Below are 24491 nucleotides of genomic sequence, written 5' to 3' on the forward strand. Positions count from 1 at the left end.
TGTGACTCTTGCTCTGCCTAAACTGGAAACTCTTGTTCTCCCTGTGCTGCATTAGTATCACTATTCTGAGTCCTCTATGCCAGACGTAGCCTCAAACTGTATCCTGGTAAATGTAGGAAATCGCTGAATTAAGGAGGAGTAGATGAGGTGATTTAAGACTTACAGGGATGTAGCAATAAGATAAAGAATAACATTTTCACCCCCCCCTTACCCTAACCCTAATGCTTTTAATATAAGCCAACGGATGCAAGATCCACATCCTTTACGCACAATAGTTAAAAGGTTGCAGTGCGTGACTGTAAATTCAGAGCATCCTTCACAGACTAAAAGAACCTTTGCAAGATTTCACATCACAGTGTCAATGCATAGAGACAAAGCTTACAAGATAGACAGACAGACAGATAGACAGTCACTTTTTAAGTCAGTAAACATTTTCAGTCTTACATCAAATCTACTGCAGGTAGAAATACAAGTGAGAGCCTATCACACTGCAGCCCTCAGCCTTGGCTTCATGTCAGCCTACCAGGTGGGCATCATATCAGGGCACCACAGGCGGCCCAGGTGCTTGGACACCTCACTGTGGATCTGCTCCATGTTGTAGCTGCTGTCCGGGATCAACACCTCCTCCATGATTGACAGCTGAGTCAGCCTGCCCCCGCACATCTTGACAAACTCCACAAAGCCGCTGCAGGTCACTTCACACTCGCCTAGCCCGATGGCAGTCAAGCTTTTGCAGCGTTCGGCGATGCGGATCAGCTCCTCGTCCAGGGGCTCCAGGCCGTTGGCGCACACCACGAGCTCCACCAGCCGTGGGCAGTTCAGTCCGATGCGGCCCAGCATCTCTTTGCTTACTGTCCGGCCAAAGTACAGGTGGGTGACGGGAGTTTCCTCATGGAAGAATGGCTCAAACTCCTCATCATTGAGGAAGAAGTACATGACGATGTTGACCTTGGGTGAGTGTCGAACCAAGGCCTCCCAGCTGCTTCTTTTGATGGTGTGAAAATGCGTCTGCCCGGGGTTCTCGCTCACCACGTCAATGCGCAGGTGCTCCAAGTGGACGTGTTTTTCAGAGGAGAGGGCCAGAAGGAGCTCGTCACTCAGGAGATGGTAGTTCAACGCCAGCTCCCTGAGTCCATGGCACTGGTCTGCTACACACAGGATACCTGAGGACAGAAAGACAAGTCCGAGTTACATCAGAATGGGAACAGAAACAAATAATCAAACAAATAATCAGCGTGGCTCTAGGGATTCAGTCCACCGCTTTGGTCCAGACTGAAATAACATCTATCTTGACCTGTAAATTAGTAAAGAAGATGATGGAGCATCCTGGTGGCCTAGGAATTAAATACACTGACCATGTAGTAGTACTTCAAGCCCGGCCAACACATTTGTTGAACATCATTCCCCATATCGCTCTCTTCTCATTTCTTGCCCGCCCTCTACTCTGCTGACTAACAAAAGCACAACAAAACACATCATTTATTAAAAATGTGCAGCGACCTGCTGGGGAGACATGAGGACAACTGCTCATCTTCAGCAACTTTAGGGTGTTGCTGTTGTTGGCAACCAGCACCTTCAGGGATGGGTCGTCCACGGGCGTGTCATCAATCTTGATAGAGGACAGGGACTTGGAGTTGACAAACACCACCGTCAGTGCAGACACAAAGTGAGCCTGAGGAGGGACAAGCAAAGCTGATTAAACCAGAATGTCTTACACTGAATAAATGTGCAGGTTTTTTTTATCACTGTACAGCCACTAATTATGAGGGATAAGGGAGATGATAGCAGACCTCAGGTTGACATGCAAACGGAGGACATGATGTAACTAATCAGGCTTTTTGCATGTATCAAACATGGCAGCAGTGAAAGTGTCGAAATGTGCGTATGGAGCACAGGTAGTCTCTTACCTGAGATATATCCATGAAGCTGGGCCGTGCTGTGGAAATCAACCCCAGGGTCTTAATGGCACAGTTCACCAGCTGGGAGAGAATGTCACAGGCCGCCTCTGCAGATTCTGTGCAGCTGTCCACCTGATTTAGCAGCAGTGATTCACCATTTGGGTAAAAATAAGAAAGCACACAAAAAATGAGGAACGGAAAGGCGGAGGTGTACTGTACGAATAATCTCAGCCCTGGATGTGTTAAGGCCATTAATGCCTCGGCAGCTGATGCGTCATGATCAATTCTGCAGCAGATGGTTTGGATTAAGGAGGCAACATATGTTTTTCAAGGCAGCTGTGTTGTGAAAATGGAGGAGGAAGTGAAATAGAGATGAGTAGTGGGTGACAGCAGGGAAGGGGCTCTTACCTTGAAGCTGACGTACTGCAGGTGCTGGGCATGCTTCTTAATGATCTGCTGAATGAGGTCAGGGTGAGTGGAGCGCAGGTAAGACGTGGCCGGCTGATTGAGCTCAAACTCAAACCTCCTCCACAGATCAGGGCTGTGAAAGACGTCATTCCAGCAGCGACACACCGACGAGGCCCTGGCCCGGTCAACGAGGGACAGATGCTGGAAGATCTGCAAGACGACGTAGTGGGGCAGGTTTCCCCAGTCCTCTGCTGAAGACGGGGCAGAGCTGGATGTCCTTCGCTTCTGTCTTTGAGCCCTCCCCTCCTGAGAGGAGAAGCGCTGGCACTTTGATTTGAGACCTGTCCTTCCTCGTTTCATTCTGAAACAAATCCGCACACAGTGGGATCACGAGATTAGGAACTGTTCAACGTTTAAATGCAAACAGTAAAAGGATCAATGCACAGTGTGTACATCAGCATATCAGTACATACTATACTTTACTATCAGTGTATTGTGATCTGAGAGACAGTACTATCTAACACTCTAACGTTGTGGCTGAAACCAGGCAAAGTTTGTTAATTTCATCTACAATAAGGTTAGTTTCTCCCTCCCTGCCTACATAACATATGTAGTTATTTGATTATAAGACCTCAAGACGTACATTACATTTTCAATAAGCATATTAACACTGCATGTCAATTCTTCGGCAGGCGTTTTAATGATAAACATCTCCCCCTCTGTAAAATCCTTGTTTTTAACACCACATCAGTAGTGTACATCAGCTGTTAAATTTGATTCAGTGTCATTACTGAAAATGTTTATTTTTATCTTTCACGTGATGTTTTTTTAACACACTGACTGGTATTGACTCCAATAAATCAATGATAAATAATAATAAACGTTTATTAAATGAACTGTCAGATAGTACATACTTAATAAATAAACCAGTAATTTCAGTGAAAATGCAGGGTGCACTGCTTGTGTTCTTCCAATCGTTTACTGAGTTAATTCATAGCAAGCTTGCCTGCATGAACAGGACAACTGCCTCTGCTGATATAGGACCTTAGCGTCTATGAGAAGCCAATACTTACATGTATTGAAGAATAGCAAACTTACCTGAAGAACTTGTCAAAACACTAGGACAAATTAAAAGTTTTGCTGTAGCCTTTTTTCAGATATTTTCAAAGCAATCTTTCACTAGGTCCCAGGATAAACTGATGTAATCTATACGTATGCATGAACCACCAATGTGAAATGTCACACTGCTTAGGTTCACAACTGGGGACTCATATTTTCCTCAGCATTTCAGTCTTCGCCTGAATATGAGCTATTTTAATTTCAGAATCATCATTACATTACATTACATTACAGTCATTTAGCAGACGCTTTTATCCAAAGCGACTTCCAATAAGTGTATTCAACATAGGTATTCAAGAGAACTACTAGTCACCAGAAGTCATAAGTGCATCTCCTTTCTTAAACAAGCATCTAAGAGCATAAACCAGAGCAAAAGTACATTGGCCTGCTTATTTATAAAACCCTTCTAAATACAGTTTAATTGTATCTTCGTTTCATGAACCAGAGCTGTTCTGAGGTTTAAGATTCAGGTTTCAAAAGTAAATTGCTTGTAAAGTCTGCAGACAGATATGTTGGTCCGGGATATACATAATAATTTACAACATATTTTGAAGCGTGATACTATGGTGACTGCTGCTTCAGACAGCTCGTTAAGGTCATGATTAATACTGTAGACACATACTGCACTGCTTATGTTTAAATCATTCCTATCAACCAGTCCATTGATATGAGCTGAAATAAAGTGAAAAAAAGCATCACCTGTGGCATCAGGTAGGAGTTCACAGAAATCCTGACACTTTATGATCATTAGACAATAAAAACACATTTTACTTACATGAACTGCTTACAAACAACACTTTCCTCCCGGTTTTGTGCTCTGCCGTTGGACGAGACAGTGTTCACTTGGAGCCATGGCTGGAGACGTGTGGAGTAAAGCTGTGTGTTCCTGATATAGGGCAGCAGGAGCAGCTCCCACAATAAGCTCTCCTCACAGCCTTAACGACAGCTTGACGGGCTGGCAGCCGGTACACGTGAGCAAACCATAGATCTGCATCTCTAAACACCAGCATGCGTGATGAGAGAAATAGAGGCGATATCTACATAATAAGGGGGAAAACACGCTCCTGTTCTCATTAAAGTGGCTTTACCTGTGCTTTTACACATGTATTTACATTGCACTGGATACTATGTGCACGCGTGCTGGGATAGTAGGTCAATGTGTCAAAGTGTGTGTCCATCCATCCATTTTCCGTAACCTGCTTATCCAGTTAAGGGTCGCAGGGGTGCTGGAAGCTGTCAATGGGCGAAGGCAGGGTACACCCTGGACAGGTCGCCAGTCTGTCGCAGGGCTGACATATAGAGACAAACAACCATTCACACTCACATCCACACCTACGGGCAATTTAGAGTCTTCAATGCACCTAAGCTGCATGTCTTTGGACTGTTGGTCTTTGGTGCTTCTTCATGTTTTATTTTCCTTTTCATGTGGCTAATTAAAGCCCTTTAAACATTTATGATCTTTGTATTGCATCCATGAGGGCAATATAACAGTATAGTCTCTCTGTTGCTCCTAACTACATGGCCAGTCTTTAGTTTTGATTTTAAAAGCAGGTTCACATAAAGCAATGCACTCACTGTCATTAAGACTAATTTATGAGTTTGGTATGGACATGTGTACTTTTACAGACTTGGCAGCCCTGATGCTGGTTTGGTTGCGTTTTCCATTTTGCATACTGTGTGTGTGTGTGTGTGTGTGTGTGTGTGTGTGTGTGTGTGTGTGTGTGTGTGTGTGTGTGTGTGTGTGTGTGTGTGTGTGTGAGAGAGAGAGAGTGTGTGTGTGGCCATATAAACCACTGTTACCCTTCTCTGTTGCAAATGTTTCCCATATTGTATGCCCTTTATCATGTCATGGTTACTACAACATCTAACTCCCATATGATTTTTAACAGATGGTGTTGTAAACACTGTCGATCAGTATCATATAATAAGTGATTGAACGGGCAGTGATAAATGGTGACAGAAAAGCTATTAGTATCTATAGTAGATGTTTGAAATCAGCTTTACTCCAGTGTAAATTTTTCTAGTTTGCCTTCTGCATCTTTAGACCTTCAAATGCACGCAGCCATGCCTTAAATAGAAATATAACTGACTCAAGGTTTTTTTTTTCTTCACAATATCAAGGCTTCTTTAAGAGGACGTGTTTATTGTTTATTTGGATCCCTATTAGTCATTACCTTGGAAACAAATTCTCCTCCTGGGGTCTATTCCCGGGAATCTTAATTAGGGACTGACTCACACAGATATCAAATATCACACAGCCATTTATTGAATTCTTCATCCTTCTAATTCTCATCAAAATTTTGACCAGCAGCCACTCACAGAGAGAGAGTACCGGTAGTTAATTTATATTACCAGGGTATATGTTTATGTCACATAACGGGGTTTGCCTTTAAATGCCATCCTCACCATACAAGCTGTTGAATGATGTCAACGAGTAATATGAGACTAAAGTATGACACTTTTAGTGTCATAAGACCACATGACACTAAAAACCTCTGCAATACAAATACACTGTGCAATACAATAGTTATAATAGTTTCTGTCAGTATATATAATATTTCAGTTACTGTGGATTCTTTACTGTTTTTTTATTGCTCATTTGCTTATTTATAATACTTATTTTTGATCTTGTTTTTTTACTATGTCTCTTGTTTGCACTATCCTCTTTGCTGCTGTAAGCCTGTAAATTTCTCCGCTGCGGGACTAATAAAGGATTATCTTATCTTATTTTATCTTATCTTATCTTATCTTAATGATCAGACAAATCAATGGTGAAAGGAATTAGATATTGCTAAATTATCACCCTGAGTTTTGCCTGTTAGGCTCACACCTCATCTTTGTAGTGTGTTTGGCAAACACACAGAACAACTCATGACTTAGATATACAATAAGTCTTAACTTATATAAGTCTCAACACAGTTCATATAACCCCTAATCATTGTAGGAATCGAATGCTACGTGGGAGAAAATGCAGCCTTACAAGGCAAATTGAAGGCAATATTTACCCCATACATTGCCCTGAAGCCCCGCCCCTTGGCTGTGACGCGTCGGTGTGCGGACGTCAGTGACGTCGGCATGAGAAGAAGAAGAGAAAACAGCTTCACAAGCCGATGTTCGTGATAACAGGGGACGAAAACAATCACCAGAGCCCTGTCCGTCATTCACGATGCCACCACGGGCCCGCGTCGTTGCTTGTAACGTAGGGGGGAGAGGAGAAGCTCGCTAGCTAGTTAGCTTAGCCACGCAGTCTGACAGGCGACGTCATTAGCCTGAAGCTAGCTGCTCGTCTCCCTGAGGAAGGTAAGACAGCGTTCATGCTAACGCGTTAGCATGCTAACAGGTGACACGTTGTGTTTACAAATGTTGAGGGAAGAATCACTGAACTCCTGCTGACTTTAAGCAGACAGTACTATATATATATATATATATATATATATATATATATATATATATATATATATATATGTGTGTGTGTGTGTGTGTGTGTGTATATATATATATATATATATATGTGTGTGTGTGTGTGTGTGTGTGTGTGTGTGTGTGTGTGTGTATATATATATATATATATATGTGTGTATATATATATATATATATGTATACACACATGTATGTGTGTGTATATATATATAGTACCAGTCTAAAGTTTGGACACCTTCTCATTCAATGGTTTTTCTTTATTTTCATTTTTTTCTACATTGTAGATTAATATTGAAGACATCCAAACTATGAAGGAACACATATGGAATTATGTGGTAAACAAACAAATGCTCAACAAACCAGAATATGTTTTATATTTTACATTCTTCAAAGTAGTTGAATGAGAAGGTGTGTCCAAACTTTTGACTGGTACTGCATTATATATATATATATATATATATATATATACACACACACACACACACACACACACACACACACAGATAATGTAGCTACTACTAACAGCCTTAGTACCTTTGTAGTGTTGTAGTGGATGAATTGCATTTGTTTTCACTGAGTCAGATATTTCACTTGATTCTTAGCCTTGCAGATTTGTTTTGCCCTGAATGGGTTTCATCTAGATAGGTGACTCGGATGTAAACTCTTAGATAAGATAAGATAGTATAATCCTTTATTATAAATGTACAGGATTACAGCAGCATAGGTTATAGTGCGAACAAGAGACATAGTAAAAGAAAAACAAAATAAAAAAACAAGCATTATAAATAAGCAGTAAAAACAGTAAAGAATCTACAATAACTGAAATATCATATATACAGACAGAAAACTATTATAACTATAATTGCACAGTGTCTTCTCAAACCTGGGAAGCATTTGACTATGCAACTCATCAGTTTGTGGTTAGATATCATTACATCCAGAGGGGCTGTAGTCCATATGACCAAGCTCGACAACAAAGATGACCTTGTGTTGGTGTGGCAGGTGTCTTTCAAAACTCAAGAGAAGGTGACTATTATCATATTTCATGTACACATTGACTTTGTGGTAAAGATCTGGGTTTATGTTACCTGGCTTTTTTAAACATCTGGAGGTGATTGTAGTTTTAAAGAAAGTGGCATAACCTTCAGAGCTTTAATCTGCCGTGGCTTCATAACCAAATCATTCCATCAAAGCAAGGAAACAAGGAAACACTAACCTCCTGTTGTGGTTTTACATTGTTTACATTCTTGTACAATATGTACAAAGAATCTTTGTATTTTTGTTTTTTGTCAAGTGACGATCAAAACGCTGATCACAGGTTATATAAATGAATCTAATTTGGCAGCATTAGTGCAGCCCCCAGTTTTTTCTTTGCTTATTCACAGCTGAATCATGATTATTTGTCCATTTTGAACCTTAATCTCCTAGATAGAAAAAATAAATTTGATTAACCATTTTTTAAAAAGGGCGCGATATCCTGGCTTCTTTTAAAATAAGTAGCATTGTGAGGTGCTTTCATATCGCTTTTTAGTTCAACACTTTGTTTTTCACCGCTATCAGGTCCTGTGCTTCTCAGTAAGATATGAATGTTTCTTTGGATTTTGAATACAATAAAATAAATGATTTAAAGCATAGGGCCTCTAACTATATTGAAAATGTATAAATCAATCTTGTGTTGTTTTTATCCGCCCCGGATTCCAAAGTGACTGTCATAATCTATTTTTAGTAGCCTGTTGTTTTTGTTTCATTATGTGAGAAGAGCCATCCTTTCTCTTTTAGCATTTGCCCAGACTTCACGATGCATGTCAATTTTTTATGTTGAATAAATTCTGTCCTTTTTGTGTCCTTTTATAGAAACCAATCATGACACAGAAAGTCAATCTGTGTTCAGTTTCCCTTGGAGTGGTGGGGATGACTTGTGGCTCCTGTGTCCAGTCCATCGAGCAGCGCATCGGGTTGCTCCCTGGAGTGATACATATAAAGGTAAATTCAGTCTTTGCAAGGATATAAGAAAATCTTTTCGTTTCTAGTCAAACAGTGTTCTTTTCCATAATTAATATATAATTTAATTATATTTTTAACTTTATATGTCTTGCTGGCACAGTTTAAAACCGGATCTAAAATGAATACCATGGATGTTGTACCATGAATCTGTATTTTAGAATAGAGTATTAAAACCTTGTTAAAAAGGCAGATATATAGACATTATTATGTTAACTAAAGGTCCCTGTCCATTTTAGGGTAATGCAGTTTGATGAATCCCACAGTCTTACTCCCTCAGGACTAACTGGTCTGGTTTACAACAAAGTAGCATCAATGAAGCCATGAGAGATAGCTTAATTGCAATAGTTGTGGTCTTCTGTTTTGTTTATTGTGTGTTTACCCCTCAGGCTGGGGTTAAATGAGAAGATAACGTAATATTGTGCTCGGATTAAGCACTGCCCTTTGCAGGACTGTGACAGCAGGTCGATGTGCAGTCCGTACCCACAGGAAATGTCATTTATGTCTTAAGAGAATTTAGTTCCTGGGTCATTTTAAGTTAATTTATATAGACAGTGTCTGGAAGGAATGAATAGATTTTCCTTGGAACCACAGTCATTGTCTCATTCCTTGCCCTCCCCCGTCTCTCATTCTCAGAAAAAGAAAAGTTAATCCAACAGGCAGGCCCACTCACACACAACTAAATCCCCACTGTGGTTTGTAACTCATGGTTCAGTCAAGTGATCCCTGCAGTGTGTCACATGTTTCCTTTTTGCTAAAGAGGAAATGGTTTAGTTAAGGGTCATCATGCTGACAATACACAATGTGAGCTTGGGCCATGTCATATATAAATATATATAGGGTCCTCTTTTGACACTATGCAGTTTTACAGTTTGGCTGTAAAAAAAAGCAGCAATGACTCAGCAATGACTCCTCTATTAAAACAGCACCTCCCTTTGTCTGTGCTTGGTGCAACTATATAACATATCATCATGTTTCATTTAGACTCCACAAAAAGTCCACCTTCCACCTTCTTTTTCCCCTTTCTCTTAAACACACACACACACACACACACACACACACACACACACACACACACACACACACACACACACACACACACACACAGCAAGCGACGGGCGTTTCTCATCGCTATAATTGTCCGAGTCCAAAAGTCAATTTTTTGGGAGAAAAGATTAAAAAAATATATTCATAAACGACATTTTCCCTGCATCAAAAACTGTTTACTCTCCCTCACACACCTGTATTGACGGGACATTTTAGCATCATGTAACAGCAGCATTAATTACATTCATATAACCACAATAACTTAAAATCCTCTTTTTTCCCCCCTTTTTAGAGATTGATAATGTCACAAAATATGACGACAGACTATGTTCGAAAACCTAAACCCAAGCTTCAAATGTAAAAAATCAAAAAATCAATGCAGCCCTACAAAGCTTACTACTCCTATGAAGCGCAGATCAAAGTTTTGGTGAGCAGGCATTTTGAGAACAGAGATGCGCGGTGTCAGATCCATGAAAGAGTGACGGCCAACTGGTTTGTAATTGACCAGTGAATAAAAATTCACTCGTCAATCGTGCTGAATGTTTCTTAATGCTTGGCCGCTTCGCCAGGAACGGGCAAGGGCTCGTTCATTGCTGCTTGCAGCTTTAACTTTGAGTTAATTACCAAATGATCAGTAGTATAAAAAAACTCAAGTCAATAGTGATAGCCAACTGATTTAGCTTAGCCTGATTCCTTTCACATTTTATGGATGTACTTTCTGTAATAACTTTATTACTTGCTCAACCCACACCTTTTATTTTTTAGGTGTCTTTAGAGCAGAAGAATGCCACTGTCATATTTGACCACAGCCAACACAGCCCAGAGTCTCTGTCAGAGGCCATCGAGGACATGGGCTTTGAATCAAGTCTATCAGACTCCATCACAGCTACACCCGTCTCTACAGATACCCAGCTGATCCCCACCTCAGGCCTGACACCTGAAGCCCAACAGGAGGCTTTGGAGAAGCTGTCCCAGTCCCAGGGGGTGTTGGATGTCAGAGAGAGCCCAGCCCAGACGGGCATCACTGTTACCTTTGTTCCTTCCCTGACTTCTGCGCAGCAGTTGAGTGAGGTGGTGGCGGTCTTAACACCTCTGGAGAAGCCCACACCCAGCAGTCCAATGCAGAAAGGCCCAGCTTTGTCTCCATCTCATGCCACGGGAGACGGGGTGGTGCTCCTCAAGTTGAACATTGAAGGAATGACCTGTCACTCTTGCACCACCACGATTGAAGGGAAGATCGGAAAACTGAAAGGGATTGAAAAGATCAAAGGTGATGTTCTTGAACTGCTCACAAGCTTTTAGTTATGCATTACCAAACTCAGCTAGAAGTGATGTTCTAGCACAGTTGTTGCAATACACAGGAATGCACATCTTAAAGATAACAAGTCTGTCATGTCATTGTGTCTGTCTGTCTCTCTGTATGTTCACCACTGACAGGCTGCTCTGTGGGGTTTTGACTATGACTAATGAAATCCCTCCACTGGTGGTGTTGTGATGAATACAGACAGGATAATTTTTGCAGAATATAGAATTTTTCATTGTGTTTGAACTGGTTGTATAAGCTGCCAGCTGTAAGCACCACTCACCCCTCAACCCCCATGAGACAATCTCCCAGTACCCACATACATTCAACCCACCCACCTGTGATAAGAGGCTATTCTAATAAATTTGAGTTTCCGTGACCACAAAAGCTCTGTCGTCTTTAGTTTAAAAGAAGAGGATCCAACATACCGGTTGAATTTTTGGTGATTTTTTTTTGATGCCTCTTTGATTGCAAACATCTGCGTCATCTTTTCATGCACAGTCACTTTTCTAAAAACTCTTTCCTGCTTTGCATATTTTAACTTTGTCATGTCTTTTATTCTCAACAGTTGGGTTAGAGACTCAGGAAGCTACAATCGTGTACCTGCCTTACCTCATCACTGTCCAAACCATCACAGACCAGATTGCTGTGGCCGGCTTCAAGGCGTTGGTCAAGTCCAAGCCTCGACCCCTGCAGCTGTCCCCCAGTGAAATCGAACGTTTGGTTGGTTCTCAAAAAACAACGGTTTCTTCGCCGTCAGAGGAGACTGAAATCTTCATAGACACGACACTTGTCGAGCTCAGGGTGAAAGGCATGCACTGCCGTTCATGCGTGGTCAATATACAAGACAATATCTCTATGCTGCCTGGTGTCTCCTCTGTGGAGGTCTCTCTGGAGAAGGAGCAGGCCTCCATCTGCTATGATCCTCTAAAGGTCACTGTGACTCAGTTGCAGCAGGCCATTGAGGCTCTGCCTCCAGGAAACTTCAAGACTCAACCCTGGGACTCCTCTGGCCCTCTCTGTTCTGTTTCCACATCGCCCACGCCTGCCTTATCGCCACCTCGGCCTGCACGAGCAACCCAGGCCAAACCTGCTGCCTCTCAGCCTTGCTTTACCCAGCCTCTAGCATCTGTAGTTAATATACACATCGAGGGCATGACATGCAACTCCTGTGTCCAGTCCATCGAAGGCATGATCTCCCAAAGGAAGGGGGTGATTTCAGCCCAGGTCTCTCTGTCTGATCACCAGGGGACCTTTGAGTATGATTCACTCCTGACCACACCAGAGGAGCTGAGGGAGGCCATAGAGGACATGGGCTTTGATGCATTCCTGCCAGGTAAGATAGTTGATGTGGTTTTTGAGACGGCTACTTTCTCACGTAGGGTGATGGATCAAACAGTTTAACTTATTTATCTTTGTTACCTCTGGATGCTCCTTGGCTAGTGGGAGTAGTTGAACTGTGAGGTTGAGACGTCAGAGCTGAATTTGTCTTTTAAAAGCTATCTTTTGTTCTCCACAGAGACCAATTCTCTGCTGCCTGCACTAAATCCCAGTCTCTCAAAGTCTTCGAGTCTTTCACATGTGAAAGATAAGGAGTTGGACAGTGACCTACACAAAGAAACCCTACAGGGACCTGACAGAGACACACACTCTAAATGCTACATCCAGATAGGAGGGATGACCTGTGCTTCCTGTGTGGCAAACATCGAGAGAAACCTCAAGAATGAATCTGGTCTGTAAAAACACTGAAATAAATAACAAGGACTAATCGTATGTCATTGCTTTCTCCAGTAGCTAAATGGAACATCTTTAATGTTGTGCAGGTATCTACTCGGTGCTGGTAGCACTAATGGCCAGTAAAGCAGAGGTGCGTTATAACCCAAAGCTCATGGACCCTGTGAAGATTGCTGAGTGTGTGAAGGAGCTGGGCTTCACCGCCTCCGTTATGGAGAACTACGAAGGTTCAGATGGAAACCTAGAACTAGTGGTGAGTCACCGTAAGGCTGCATTGACATTAAGTTTGTTGTACATTAAGAAGAACTGATGCATTCAACTTATCATTTATTTCCACAATATGAAATCCATGGATAAACATTTTTATCACTAGTTGAGAAGATATGTAGACATGTATGTCTGAAAAAGAGATCAACCTCTTTTCAGCAGATGTAATAAATCACATCTGTTCCTAACTTTATACCCTCTTTAATATATTTCTATTCTACTTGACTGCTCCTCTTCACCTTCTTTCAGGTCAGGGGAATGACGTGCGCCTCTTGTGTTCACAAAATTGAATCCAGCCTCATGAGAGTAAAGGGGATTATATATGCCTCTGTTGCCTTGGCAACCAACAAAGCACACATTAAGTACGACTCGGAAATTATAGGGCCGCGAGATGTCATCAAGCTGATCGAGGTATTTTTTAAATAATTTTTAATTAATGGTTCAGTTATTTCATGCAAACCAGAGAATTTGCGAGCCCTTTACCACTTAAATAACACCTTTTGTTTTCTATATAAAGTGCTTAATTATAAAGGAAGAAATTTGATCAGTAATTTGTTATTTATAGGATCTGGGGTTTGAAGCATCTTTGGTAAAGCGTGACCGCACTGCCAGTCACCTGGACCACAGCAAAGAGATTAAACAGTAAGTATCGTTTTGTTTTTGTACACCAAGAACATGCCCCCATTTATGTATTTATAGTGATTCTAATCAATCTTTCTAACCAAAAGTGTGTCGTTTAATGTAGATTGAATCCATTTTATACCAAATGTTGTTGTTTTTTATGATGACTAAACATTTAGTTTGACTTTTTCTCAGAAAACAGTTCTGTTTTAGGTCAAGTGGAAAGAGCCCCACTCAGCATTACTCAATGAATTCTGTTATTACAACACCCAACTCTATATAAAGTGCAGCAGTGATTACGTAATTTTACAGGCCAGCCTCGGAATCGAGCATTGCAAGAGTTCCCTCACCAAAGAGCAAACGGGTTTTTGGATTATTGCAAAAAAATAAGCGCTGTGGAAAACACAAGCTTATGAACTTTTGTCTCAGCAAAATAATCTTCATAAATTAACACCACTTTTGAAGAAATCACCAGAAATAAAAAACTAACGTTAGATTTCAAAAGAACTACACCACGGTTGATGAGAACGATTACACACAACAAGGCTGTAAAGGTGGACTCGATTAGTTGTCTCATTTTGCCACTTTTTAGCAAGCGTCTTTTTTTAAGACACCTAAAAGCCTCAAAATTCCCAAAAGGGGTATTTACTTATTTAATTATTTTACGGTAAAATCTCTCACGGTTATATTTAAATATATGTGGAAATACGATGGGAGTGAAGGTCATGAGGGGCTTTGTAATGATTTGATTTTTGTTATCTACATAGTACTTCATAAACAAGCATACTGGCTGTCGACGGTTTGCTCAGCATTATGTGCAGTGTATATGCAGTGTTTGTGGGTCGGTGCTCTCTATAGTGCTGGAGAATGTACATTCACATTTGTAAGGAGAGATAAAACCTCGATCGCAGAATAAAATGAATTCATTTCTAACACACAACTGTCTCTGCTCTTTAAGGTGGAGGAAATCTTTCCTGGTGAGCTTGTTTTTCTGTGTGCCTGTTATGGGCATGATGACCTACATGATCATCATGGACCACCAGATGAATGCGTCACATCAACACAATGCCACAGTGGAGGACCGCAACCACTACCACGCCGCCATGTTCCTGGAGAGACAGCTGCTCCCAGGCCTCTCCATCATGAACCTCCTCTCCTTCGTCTTTTGTGTGCCTGTACAGGTAAATCAGAGGGATCGACTGATCCATTCAGCATCACATACAGATTTGATTTTGAAAGAGGCGCCTGTTCAGGAGATGGGAGAGACTCTGAATGAAATGTTTGCTGTTAAGTGAATACATGCTTTTCTGTTTTTTCCTCTCTTTAGTTTATTGGAGGTCGCTACTTCTACATTCAAGCCTACAAAGCAGTCAAACACCGATCTGCAAACATGGATGTGCTAATAGTTCTGGCTACCACCATAGCCTTCACCTACTCACTGATCGTCCTAATAGTTGCCATGGTGGAGAAGGCAAAGGTCAACCCCATCACCTTCTTCGACACACCGCCGATGCTCTTTGTCTTCATCTCCCTTGGGCGCTGGCTGGAACAGATAGCCAAGGTTTAGCTCATTACTGATATCTATTACTTGAAATGCTGGACTTTAATTGAATGTATTAGTCACTGGGAAATCTTCTTCCTCCACCCAGAGCAAGACATCTGAAGCTTTGTCCAAGTTGATGTCTCTACAAGCCACTGAGGCCACAGTGGTCACGCTCGGCAGCGACAAGTCCCTTCTCAGGTACTCATTGTTCTTTATCCTCACTTTGTTTACATGAGCCTTTCATATCTTTAGTTGGTTTAAGATTACAACAAATTGGAATGTTTGCAGTTGAAATGTCAGTTGAAGGTCTCACTTGACAAAACAAAGACTGCATATACAAGTTGGAATAGCACATTTGTCGATTCCAACTGGGATCCAGATTTTATCTCGTTTTTAATCTTTTATGTCGTCTGAAAACACAATTAGTCATACCTAAAATAACGAAGTCAGATTTTAGGCAATGCCCAATGCTAATATGTGAAATGAAAAAATCCCAAGTTACTTAAACTTTACTTTAAAAAATGACAAATACAACTGGAAATGTCATTTTGATCCGGTAATCCCGCTGAAAGAAATCTGCTTGGTAAAATTGTGCATAGTTTTCTGCCGTATTGTAAAATATGATTACAGCAATAGTGTACTTAAAGTCTAGCGTTGTAGCAACACTGCATAGTTTACAACATTTGCATTGTGTGTTCCAGTGAGGAGCAGGTGGATGTTGAGCTGGTGCAGAGGGGCGATGTGGTGAAAGTCGTTCCTGGAGGGAAGTTTCCAGTAGACGGGAGGGTCATCGAGGGACACTCCATGGCAGACGAGTCGCTGATCACAGGTTGGTTGCAGTGAATGAAGGAACAAGTATCTATTAGTATTGATTGAGGGTTCACTATCATAGGGTTCCCACACGTCTTGGAATACCTAGAAATTTGGAAACTAGTTCTCCAGTCATGGAAACACCTGGTAAGTGTGATTAATATCCTGGAAAAGATCTACGTTGTTCAGGAACATTTTAATTGTATTTTAGTCCTTCACTCAGATGGCCTATGTAAACCTAGGTGCATATTTGGTTTGAAATTAAGATTGTGTATGTCTTCATTAAAACAGCAACAAACCATTACAAACAAAGCAACAAAGACACCAAACAGAGTACATTATGGTGTGATATACTGCTTTATTACATTTTACATTTCAAGTTAGTGTAAGAAGGTGTTTTTATGTTTAGGAGAGCTTTGTAAGTAAAAAATAAATAGATAATTGCAGTGCTGATTATGAAAACTGCCTTATTGTACAGTTTACATTGATGAGTGGACCCCTCACTGGTAATGAACCGAATAAACTTCATCATGAACCCTGCCTCATTAATAAAAGAGGAATAAAACTGGGGTTAAATGTGTCACTACAAGGCCGACCGGTAAATCTTAGGCCCGTTTGTGACCAAGTGCTCTCCTGTATTGTAAAGAAAATGTCCTGGAAAATGATTTCTTAAAGATAGTAGGAACCCTGTATCACTATTGGTGACAATACTATACTAAAATGTAAGTATTCGGAGGAGTAAGCCAATGCAAGAGATTTGACTTGCTGACACACACTCTTGCTCCAATTTGAAATGTGTGTTTTTTAAGCTGTTTGGCCTGTATTGTGTTACCTACTGGTGCAATATTGACACAGTTTACCACAACAATTATGAGCATTCATTTGTCACATCATTAGTATCAATATTCAATCACAATTTTTTTTTTTAATATGAAAGGATAAATTGCCAGCACCAATGAACATGTAGTCTGCCAGAACTGCAGTCTTTGCTGCTACAGATGTCCTGCTACTGTGTCTGCTGCCTCGGACTGTTGTGTTTTCTGAACAGCTGTTGTTTTGTGACTCCAGGTGAGGCCATGCCGGTGACTAAGAAGCCCGGGAGCTGTGTGATTGCAGGCTCCATTAACCAGAATGGCTCTCTGCTCGTCACTGCTACACATGTTGGCACGGACACCACGCTGTCTCAGATTGTCAAACTTGTAGAGGAGGCTCAGACGTCAAAGGTGAATTAACTGGTTTGAGATCTGCACTGTGCACACATGCTTTGATGGTAATTGCTCAGGTGTTAAATGTATGACATTTCATTTTTTAGGCTCCCATCCAGCAGTACGCAGATAAGATCAGTGGCTACTTTGTTCCCTTCATTGTTGGCATATCCCTCCTCACGCTCATCGCCTGGATCGTCATTGGGTTTTTGGACTTCGCTCTAGTGGAGGAATACTTTCCTGTGAGTCTTCTTATCAATCTTGATATTTATACCAAGCTCCTCAGCACAGCATCAGGAGATGGCATACATTCATTTTTTTACTGATTTAAAACATTATGCATCGGATATCCTTACTTATTACTGTTTACCTTTTTCTTTTTTTTCAGTGATGTGAAAAGGGATTCGTAATTTATTAGGAAGAAAATCTAACAGCCCCATTTCCTCCCTGCAGGGTTACGACAAGAGCATTTCCAAAACCGAGGCAGTGATTCGTTTCGCCTTCCAGGCCTCCATAACAGTGTTATGCATCGCATGTCCCTGTTCCCTTGGCTTGGCAACCCCGACAGCTGTCATGGTGGGCACAGGGGTCGGGGCCCAAAATGGCATCCTGATAAAGGGAGGAGAGCCACTCGAGATGGCGCATAAGGTGTGTAAATAATGATATTCTGACACCCCTGTGTAGTCAGCAAGCTATGTAACAGACCAACTGTCAATTTGTACCCATTATGAAATGGCTTTTATAACCTTTACAAGGTTATAAAACCACATTGGGCTAAATTGGCTCGTGGAAGCTGAACCAGTGGCTCACTAGCTATAAGTGTGCAAGAGAGTTTTTAGCTAATGTTGAAGTGCCCTCCCATACACATGACAAATGACCTCTTACACAGCCATTGGCAGTTGTGTGGCCTGTTATTTACGGTAGTTTAATTTCCCTCAAACTCATTCCACGAAGACCCGCCCTACTCGGCCTCTGAATGGCTAACACTCGTTGCCTTCTCCGTAGAATTTGTTAAGTTAATTGCTGATGAATACGTTTTATGGAAGGTTGGAAGGGTTAATGAATTCAACTCAGATGTGGATGTTTTTTTTTCATTTTTCTCATATCTCCTTTTATTGTCAGGTCCAGTCAGTGGTGTTCGACAAGACCGGGACCATCACGTATGGCGCTCCGAAGGTTATCCAAGTCAAGATAGTTGTGGAGGGGAACAAGATGCCTCGTTCCCGACTGCTGGCCATCGTGGGTACAGCGGAGAACAACAGTGAACACCCTCTGGGAGCAGCTATCACCAAATACTGCAAACAGGTTGGTCTCTACCTTCACTTTAACGTCCACACTCTACAATCTCAGAATCACTACATGATCCTCCATATGCTCCAGTTATTAAACCTTCATTACTTTCTGTGTGAAGGAGCTCAGCACAGAGTCTCTTGGCGCATGCACAGACTTTCAGGCAGTGCCGGGCTGTGGCATCCGGTGTCAGGTCAGCAACACGGAGGCCCTGCTGACACAGGAAGACAGCGACAGCGATGACAACAACAAGCGCAACAGCGTCCTCGTCCAGATCAGTGACACCAGGATGTCCACCAGCTCCCATCCACTCATCATGGACCCACAGCCGCTAAGTATGTTGGGAAAAACATTGTTGAAGGCGTGTATTCAACGGAAACACTGAAACATTTAATTTAGTCCTTAGATTATTAATTAGGTACTGATACAGTAAATGTCATTCACCTTTTATATTTCCTTGCTGTTGTCTAACTTGAATGGTCTGTGTGTGTGTGTGTGTGTGTGTGTGTGTGTGTGTGTAGGCCTTGTCCAGACAGCCAACTACGTTGTCTTGATTGGCAACAGAGAGTGGATGAAGAGGAATTGCCTGCAGATTAGACCGGATATAGATGAGGCCATGATAGACCATGAGCGCAGAGGACGCACCGCTGTTCTAGTAGCTGTAGACAGTGAGTAGTACCGTTTAACAAGAAATGTAGTCTTTTTATCTGTTTGCCATCATTTCCTGACTGACTGCCAACAGTTATGCAATTGTCTAAAACTATTTGTATTCTTATCATTGTGTACAATACAATACAATATTTTCATTTCAAAGTATTTTCATTTGTGCGTAGATCTGCTGTGTGCGATGATAGCCATAGCAGACACAGTGAAACCGGAGGCTGAGCTGGCAGTTCAAACTCTGACCAACATGGGTCTGGAAGTCGTGCTGATGACTGGAGACAACAGCAAGACGGCACGAGCCATTGCTGCTCAGGTGTGGACAGAAAAAAGATAAAGAGCTAGATGATATGACATATGATAAAGAGTGAAAATCTGTGCTTTAATACAAATTTAAACCATAACCATTTAAAATCTGGAGAGTAGAGTGATATGGTCTGAGAACAAAGCATTCGTTTCAGTTATGTTGATGTAAAACTAATATGTTGCATTTATAAACCCCCAAAAACCCAACACTCATACGAACATATTATTACAATATTGTGATACCTAAATTCAAGTCTCTATGACGGTGTATTAGGGCCATTGTAGGTCAAAATAAATAAATTACGGAGCCAGTGGAGGTTGGTTATATTCAAGAAAGTTATGAGAAAAAATGTATTATATTATATAACAATTTATGCAAAAGTGTGGTATTTAACAATTTATGCAAAAGTGTGGTACCACCAGCCGCTTATGGTAAGGATGGCCTCTGAGCGAGGCGACAGTCTTGAAAGATACATATGTGCGTATTCTTTTATGAACATCAGTAAATACTAATATGATTAATGTTTTGCACTCGGCAGCTCACCTTACCGGTGGTGTGTTTGGTTGATCCAACCTTGCAAAGTGAAGCAATGTGTTTTCTTGACAAAACCCCTCCCCCTACAATATTTTCTCTCATAAATGTGTGAGTTTCATATTCTGGATATCACCCCTCCTCCCCTGGCTCCATTTTATTTGTTACCCCAGTCTCAAATGTGTTTTTAAAGCCATTTCATTATTGCTTTGTACTTTGTGGTTTGTGAGCTTGTCCGTCTCTGCCTCTCTCACAGGTGGGTATCAGGAAGGTGTTTGCCGAGGTGCTCCCCTCCCACAAGGTGGCAAAGGTGGAGCAGCTGCAGCAGGCAGGAAAGAGAGTAGCCATGGTGGGCGACGGTGTCAACGACTCACCTGCTCTGGCCATGGCTGATGTGGGCATTGCCATAGGAACCGGGACAGATGTGGCCATAGAGGCAGCAGATGTGGTTTTGATCAGGGTGAGAATTTGTGCTTGGAGGATTATTATTATTATTTTTTTTTAATTCTGTCATGAATTCATGTCTGTGGTCACAGATCAGCTGTTTCATAACATGAAAACATCAAACATGATATGTCTGCCCCGCAGCATAGAGGCAGTGTGAAACTCAGGATCAGGCTTAACACAATGTCACAGAAAACGCACAGTATGCAACACTGTATCATGATACCAAACGTGTAATACAAGTGAGACTGAAATATGCCATATTTTGCAAGACGGCAACACATGATATTTCACATTATCCGTGAAACTATGAAATACATTACATTACATTACAGTCATTTAGCAGACGCTTTTATCCAAAGCGACTTACAATCAGTAGTATATTACATATCATTCATCCATTCACACACTGATGACAGGCTACCATGCAAGGTGCCACCATCAGACTCTAACTAACATTCATGCAACATACAGTCCACACCGATGGCAAGCCTTCGGGAGCAACTTAAAAAGATACATTCTCTTTGTAGAAGTGCTTTAACTTCTACACAGATACACATTGTTGGGTAATTTCAAGCCAGACTTGCCTTCTGCTTTTGTTTTTTCTCACTGTAAAGCATCACTACAGCAAGTTGTATGCACATCAGTTTCTGTTTGGTTAACATCTCTTGAAACGTGAGAGACACCACGTGAGGTGCTGCGTTGCTCCCTCTGGCACAATCATTTTAATAATACCCTGTCATGTGTGTGTGGTGCGCCATACTTAAAATGCCTTTTGTATTCAGTTCCATGTGTTCAACAAAATAATTTCCTTTAATTTTTTTATCAAGCAGATTTGAATATAATAATATTCTATTAATAGTATTTTTATCACAACTAATATTGTTCATACATATTGCATATGTTCTTCATACCATGCAGCCATAATGGGTGCAGTGTCAGAATAAAGCTTCTAGATTTAAAATTGTTTTGTTTACCCAAAAATGATTTGTCTATTTTGCACCGTTTTCAAAAATTATTATTGCTTCTATTATTATCATCTCAAATGTGTCAACCTCTCTGCAGTTATTACTTGTAATGTGGTTTTAATTTTTTGTACTAAGCACAATTTATTACAACCCTTTTCATTTACCCTTTTTTCTAATCTGCAGAATGACCTCCTGGATGTGGTGGCCAGCATTGACCTTTCTAAAAAGACTGTCAAGAGGATCAGGATCAACTTTGTATTTGCTCTTATCTACAACCTGGTTGGCATTCCTATTGCTGCTGGTAGGTCACTGCAAAAGATCTGTTTAAATGATGTCATCACATTGACATCATTCATTGCAATAATCTCAACCACGGCGCTAATCTGAGCCGTGTCGGTCCACAGGTGTGTTCCTTCCCATCGGTCTGGTGTTACAGCCGTGGATGGGCTCTGCTGCGATGGCTCTGTCGTCTGTCTCTGTGGTTTTGTCCTCCCTTCTACTCAAATGGTAATGAGATATTTAATGCTTTGCTGGGGCCTTTTTATCTGTGTCCTTTGTTTTTCATCCTTTTGATAATACTCATCTAAAAACCATCTTTCCAATCACTTTCCATATGTGCCTCCCTCTTTCTCCTTGTCTTCGTGTAGTTACACTAAGCCCACAGCTGAGATGTTGGAGGCCAGACTGGGCAACAACAGACGGCAGGGCAGCCTGTCAGACGTCAGCGTCCACATCGGCATGGGCGAGATGCGTCGTCCCTCCCCCAGACTCAGCCTGCTGGACCGCATTGTGAACTACAGTCGCGCCTCCATCAACTCCCTGCGCTCCGACAAACACTCTCTCAACAGCTTGGTGCTCAGTGAGCCCGACAAACACTCCCTGCTGGTGGGGGAGGCGCTGTGTGAGGAGGAGTTCTGCTGAATACATACGACTTTTATACGCCGAAGAAATAGATGGTGACTGCGTTTATTCAAGGCTCTGCCGTGATATGCTTAAAGGGTTACATTGAATTCCGGTCCATCCATCTGCTGTAGCCTCAGGGTGGCACCGTTGAGTTACATGTCCCTGGTTTTCTTTTAGCTCAACCAGCTGATCACATGCACTACAGAGCTTGAGGGGCTGGCTTTCTGTCCCTCAGTTGCAGTCTGTCTTTTGTTGAGGTCATCGCCCTCGGGCTCACTCCGACCAACCCTTTGACACTCTGTGTGTGTGCATGGGAACGAAGCATCCACAGAGCCTTCCACAACCAGGAAGCACAACGATGATCAGCTCAGCTGCCAGGACAATCTCTAACACTTATCCAAAGACATTGTAACAGTGGTGCCCCGTATAAGAGTGGACGCTACTGAGTTATACTTTAACTCATATCCATAAATGAGAAATTATAATAACACTGTTGTATAATTGTATTCCAGAGTATTTATATTACCTTTTATTTATCTTTTTTTCATTATATCCTTTGTGAAAAATGAAGTTGTTGAATCAAATGCAAATTTTCACTTTCAATCTCCCAAAATGTGTTATTACTGAGTGAAGCAGAGAAACCCAGTCAATGAAAAGAAGTCTTGTAACTTGCTGAAATTTTTTTTGGTGCGGAGTGCTAATGGAGTGAGTTTTAAATGTCAATGTTACCCAAGTGCCAATTGAAGTGCCACCTTGGCAAAGTCCATCACATTCCAAAGATAGCACCGTACAGAGGTTACCTTGGACTTAATGTGGAAAAAGTTTGAACAGAGATAAGGTCAATGAATCACTGCGCAGACTGTGAATGGTGATGGCAACTGTAGAAGCCTCTCGTCAAACGTTTCTATAGGTGTGTCTGCTCTCTGCATTGTTGCCTAATGACACAGGATGTCAGTCACTGAATGTGAACATTATTCGCTGTTTAAACTCAATCGGAAACTGTTACATGGATGACTTAGTTTGTGCTTGAATTACTTTATTTGCCCGTTGCAAAGTGAAGGATTTGTGTTTTGATGCAGTTTTTTTACGAAAAAGCCAAATGGGCCTTTTTCACAGGAGAAATTTTGACTTGTCACAGTAGGACATTTACAGGTGTAAAGACTAAAGTGAATGATGGCTGGTTCCTATTAAGCTGCTTTAGTTTCATATTGTGCATGCTGTCTCACTGTGGAGGGACACGTGCTTTTAACAGAGCCGTCGTTAATGTTAACACAAGTAACTCTTCACCTACTATGACGAGTCAAAATGTCTGCTGTTAAAAAAATAGCCTATTGCAAATGCATTTGTCTTCTTTCTGTCATCACACTAGACACAATGTTATAGTTTCCAGGACTATCTTTCATTGCTGTAAGTCTTTGTGCTTTTTTTTATGTGAATCACACTGTTGCCCTTGATCAAAGAAACATCTTTAAACCCAGGGGAGCAGAACAACACAGCAGGATCAGCAGAATAACACAGCTGTGTCTCAGCAGTACCACAGAGCAAGTTACTGAGTGACAAATGTTGATGAATTAATCACACGATACAAGTTGTATAATTGAGATGACATCTTTCAATCGTAGACAGCTACTGTTAAACTGTCTATGCTTTATTTTTGCTCCTGTAAAAGTGTAACAAAGATTTTCTGCATTACTATTGACTGTGTCAACTCAGGAGATAATCACTACAGTCCAGCTATTCCTGTAATTTTTGTGTCTGAACCCCTCTAGTAATTCTTTTGGATGATGAAAGGAGCAATCAGTTTGTCCTGCCGCTCTCCCATGATGCATTTTGTTCTGTAACTGTCAAAGCGCGCTGTGTGCAAGTGTTTTTGTGCATTGCTTTTGTAAAGACGTCCGTAGGGCCTCAGATCTGTGTGCAGTGAAATGGAGCGAGTTTTCTGTCTTTCATAGCTCTTCTGAACATTATGTGCCTTGGAATAAATCGCTTTTGTAACGTCACTAGGCTGTGTC

General features: G+C 41.4%; 2 protein-coding genes across 2 annotated transcripts; one reads left to right on the forward strand and one right to left on the reverse strand.

Annotated features, from left to right (window-relative positions):
* Positions 1–519: 519 nt before the first annotated feature.
* Positions 520–2666, reverse strand: fbxl3l (F-box and leucine-rich repeat protein 3, like). The gene is made up of 4 exons (XM_054598061.1): positions 2307–2666; positions 1908–2030; positions 1501–1672; positions 520–1163 (listed from the first exon to the last, which is right to left on the reverse strand). The coding sequence occupies exons 1-4, from the start codon at positions 2664–2666 to the stop codon at positions 520–522; spliced, it is 1299 nt and encodes a 432-aa protein (XP_054454036.1).
* A 3819-nt stretch (positions 2667–6485) lies between these two features.
* Positions 6486–24479, forward strand: atp7a (ATPase copper transporting alpha). Its single transcript, XM_054598026.1, has 23 exons — positions 6486–6725; positions 8700–8828; positions 10659–11163; positions 11765–12532; positions 12716–12928; positions 13020–13183; positions 13447–13608; positions 13763–13839; positions 14777–14999; positions 15146–15379; positions 15468–15559; positions 16063–16190; positions 17240–17394; positions 17484–17618; positions 17830–18024; positions 18499–18681; positions 18788–19001; positions 19188–19334; positions 19500–19642; positions 20421–20624; positions 21760–21877; positions 21981–22083; positions 22224–24479. Exons 2-23 carry the CDS (start codon positions 8709–8711, stop codon positions 22495–22497), a joined length of 4557 nt encoding a protein of 1518 aa, XP_054454001.1. The 5' UTR covers positions 6486–6725; positions 8700–8708; the 3' UTR covers positions 22498–24479.
* Positions 24480–24491: the final 12 nt, after the last annotated feature.

The sequence above is a fragment of the Anoplopoma fimbria genome, chromosome 4, assembly GCF_027596085.1.
Source record: "Anoplopoma fimbria isolate UVic2021 breed Golden Eagle Sablefish chromosome 4, Afim_UVic_2022, whole genome shotgun sequence".
NCBI classification, from domain to species: Eukaryota; Metazoa; Chordata; class Actinopteri; order Perciformes; family Anoplopomatidae; genus Anoplopoma; species Anoplopoma fimbria.

What these genes read in the sequence shown, in the direction of transcription:
- fbxl3l (XM_054598061.1), bottom strand. Translation starts at nt 2,666, where the DNA reads ATGAAACGAGGAAGGACAGGTCTCAAATCAAAGTGCCAGCGCTTCTCC. An exon ending in TGCAGTACGTCAGCTTCAAG is followed by an intron (nt 2,031 to 2,306) that starts GTAAGAGCCCCT and finishes CTGCTAAATCAG; the next exon opens with GTGGACAGCTGCACAGAATC. An exon ending in TCCTCATGTCTCCCCAGCAG is followed by an intron (nt 1,164 to 1,500) that starts GTCGCTGCACAT and finishes TTCTGTCCTCAG; the next exon opens with GTATCCTGTGTGTAGCAGAC.
- atp7a (XM_054598026.1), top strand. Translation starts at nt 8,709, where the DNA reads ATGACACAGAAAGTCAATCTGTGTTCAGTTTCCCTTGGAGTGGTGGGG. An exon ending in CTGGAGTGATACATATAAAG is followed by an intron (nt 8,829 to 10,658) that starts GTAAATTCAGTC and finishes TTTATTTTTTAG; the next exon opens with GTGTCTTTAGAGCAGAAGAA. An exon ending in AAACCTCAAGAATGAATCTG is followed by an intron (nt 12,929 to 13,019) that starts GTCTGTAAAAAC and finishes AATGTTGTGCAG; the next exon opens with GTATCTACTCGGTGCTGGTA.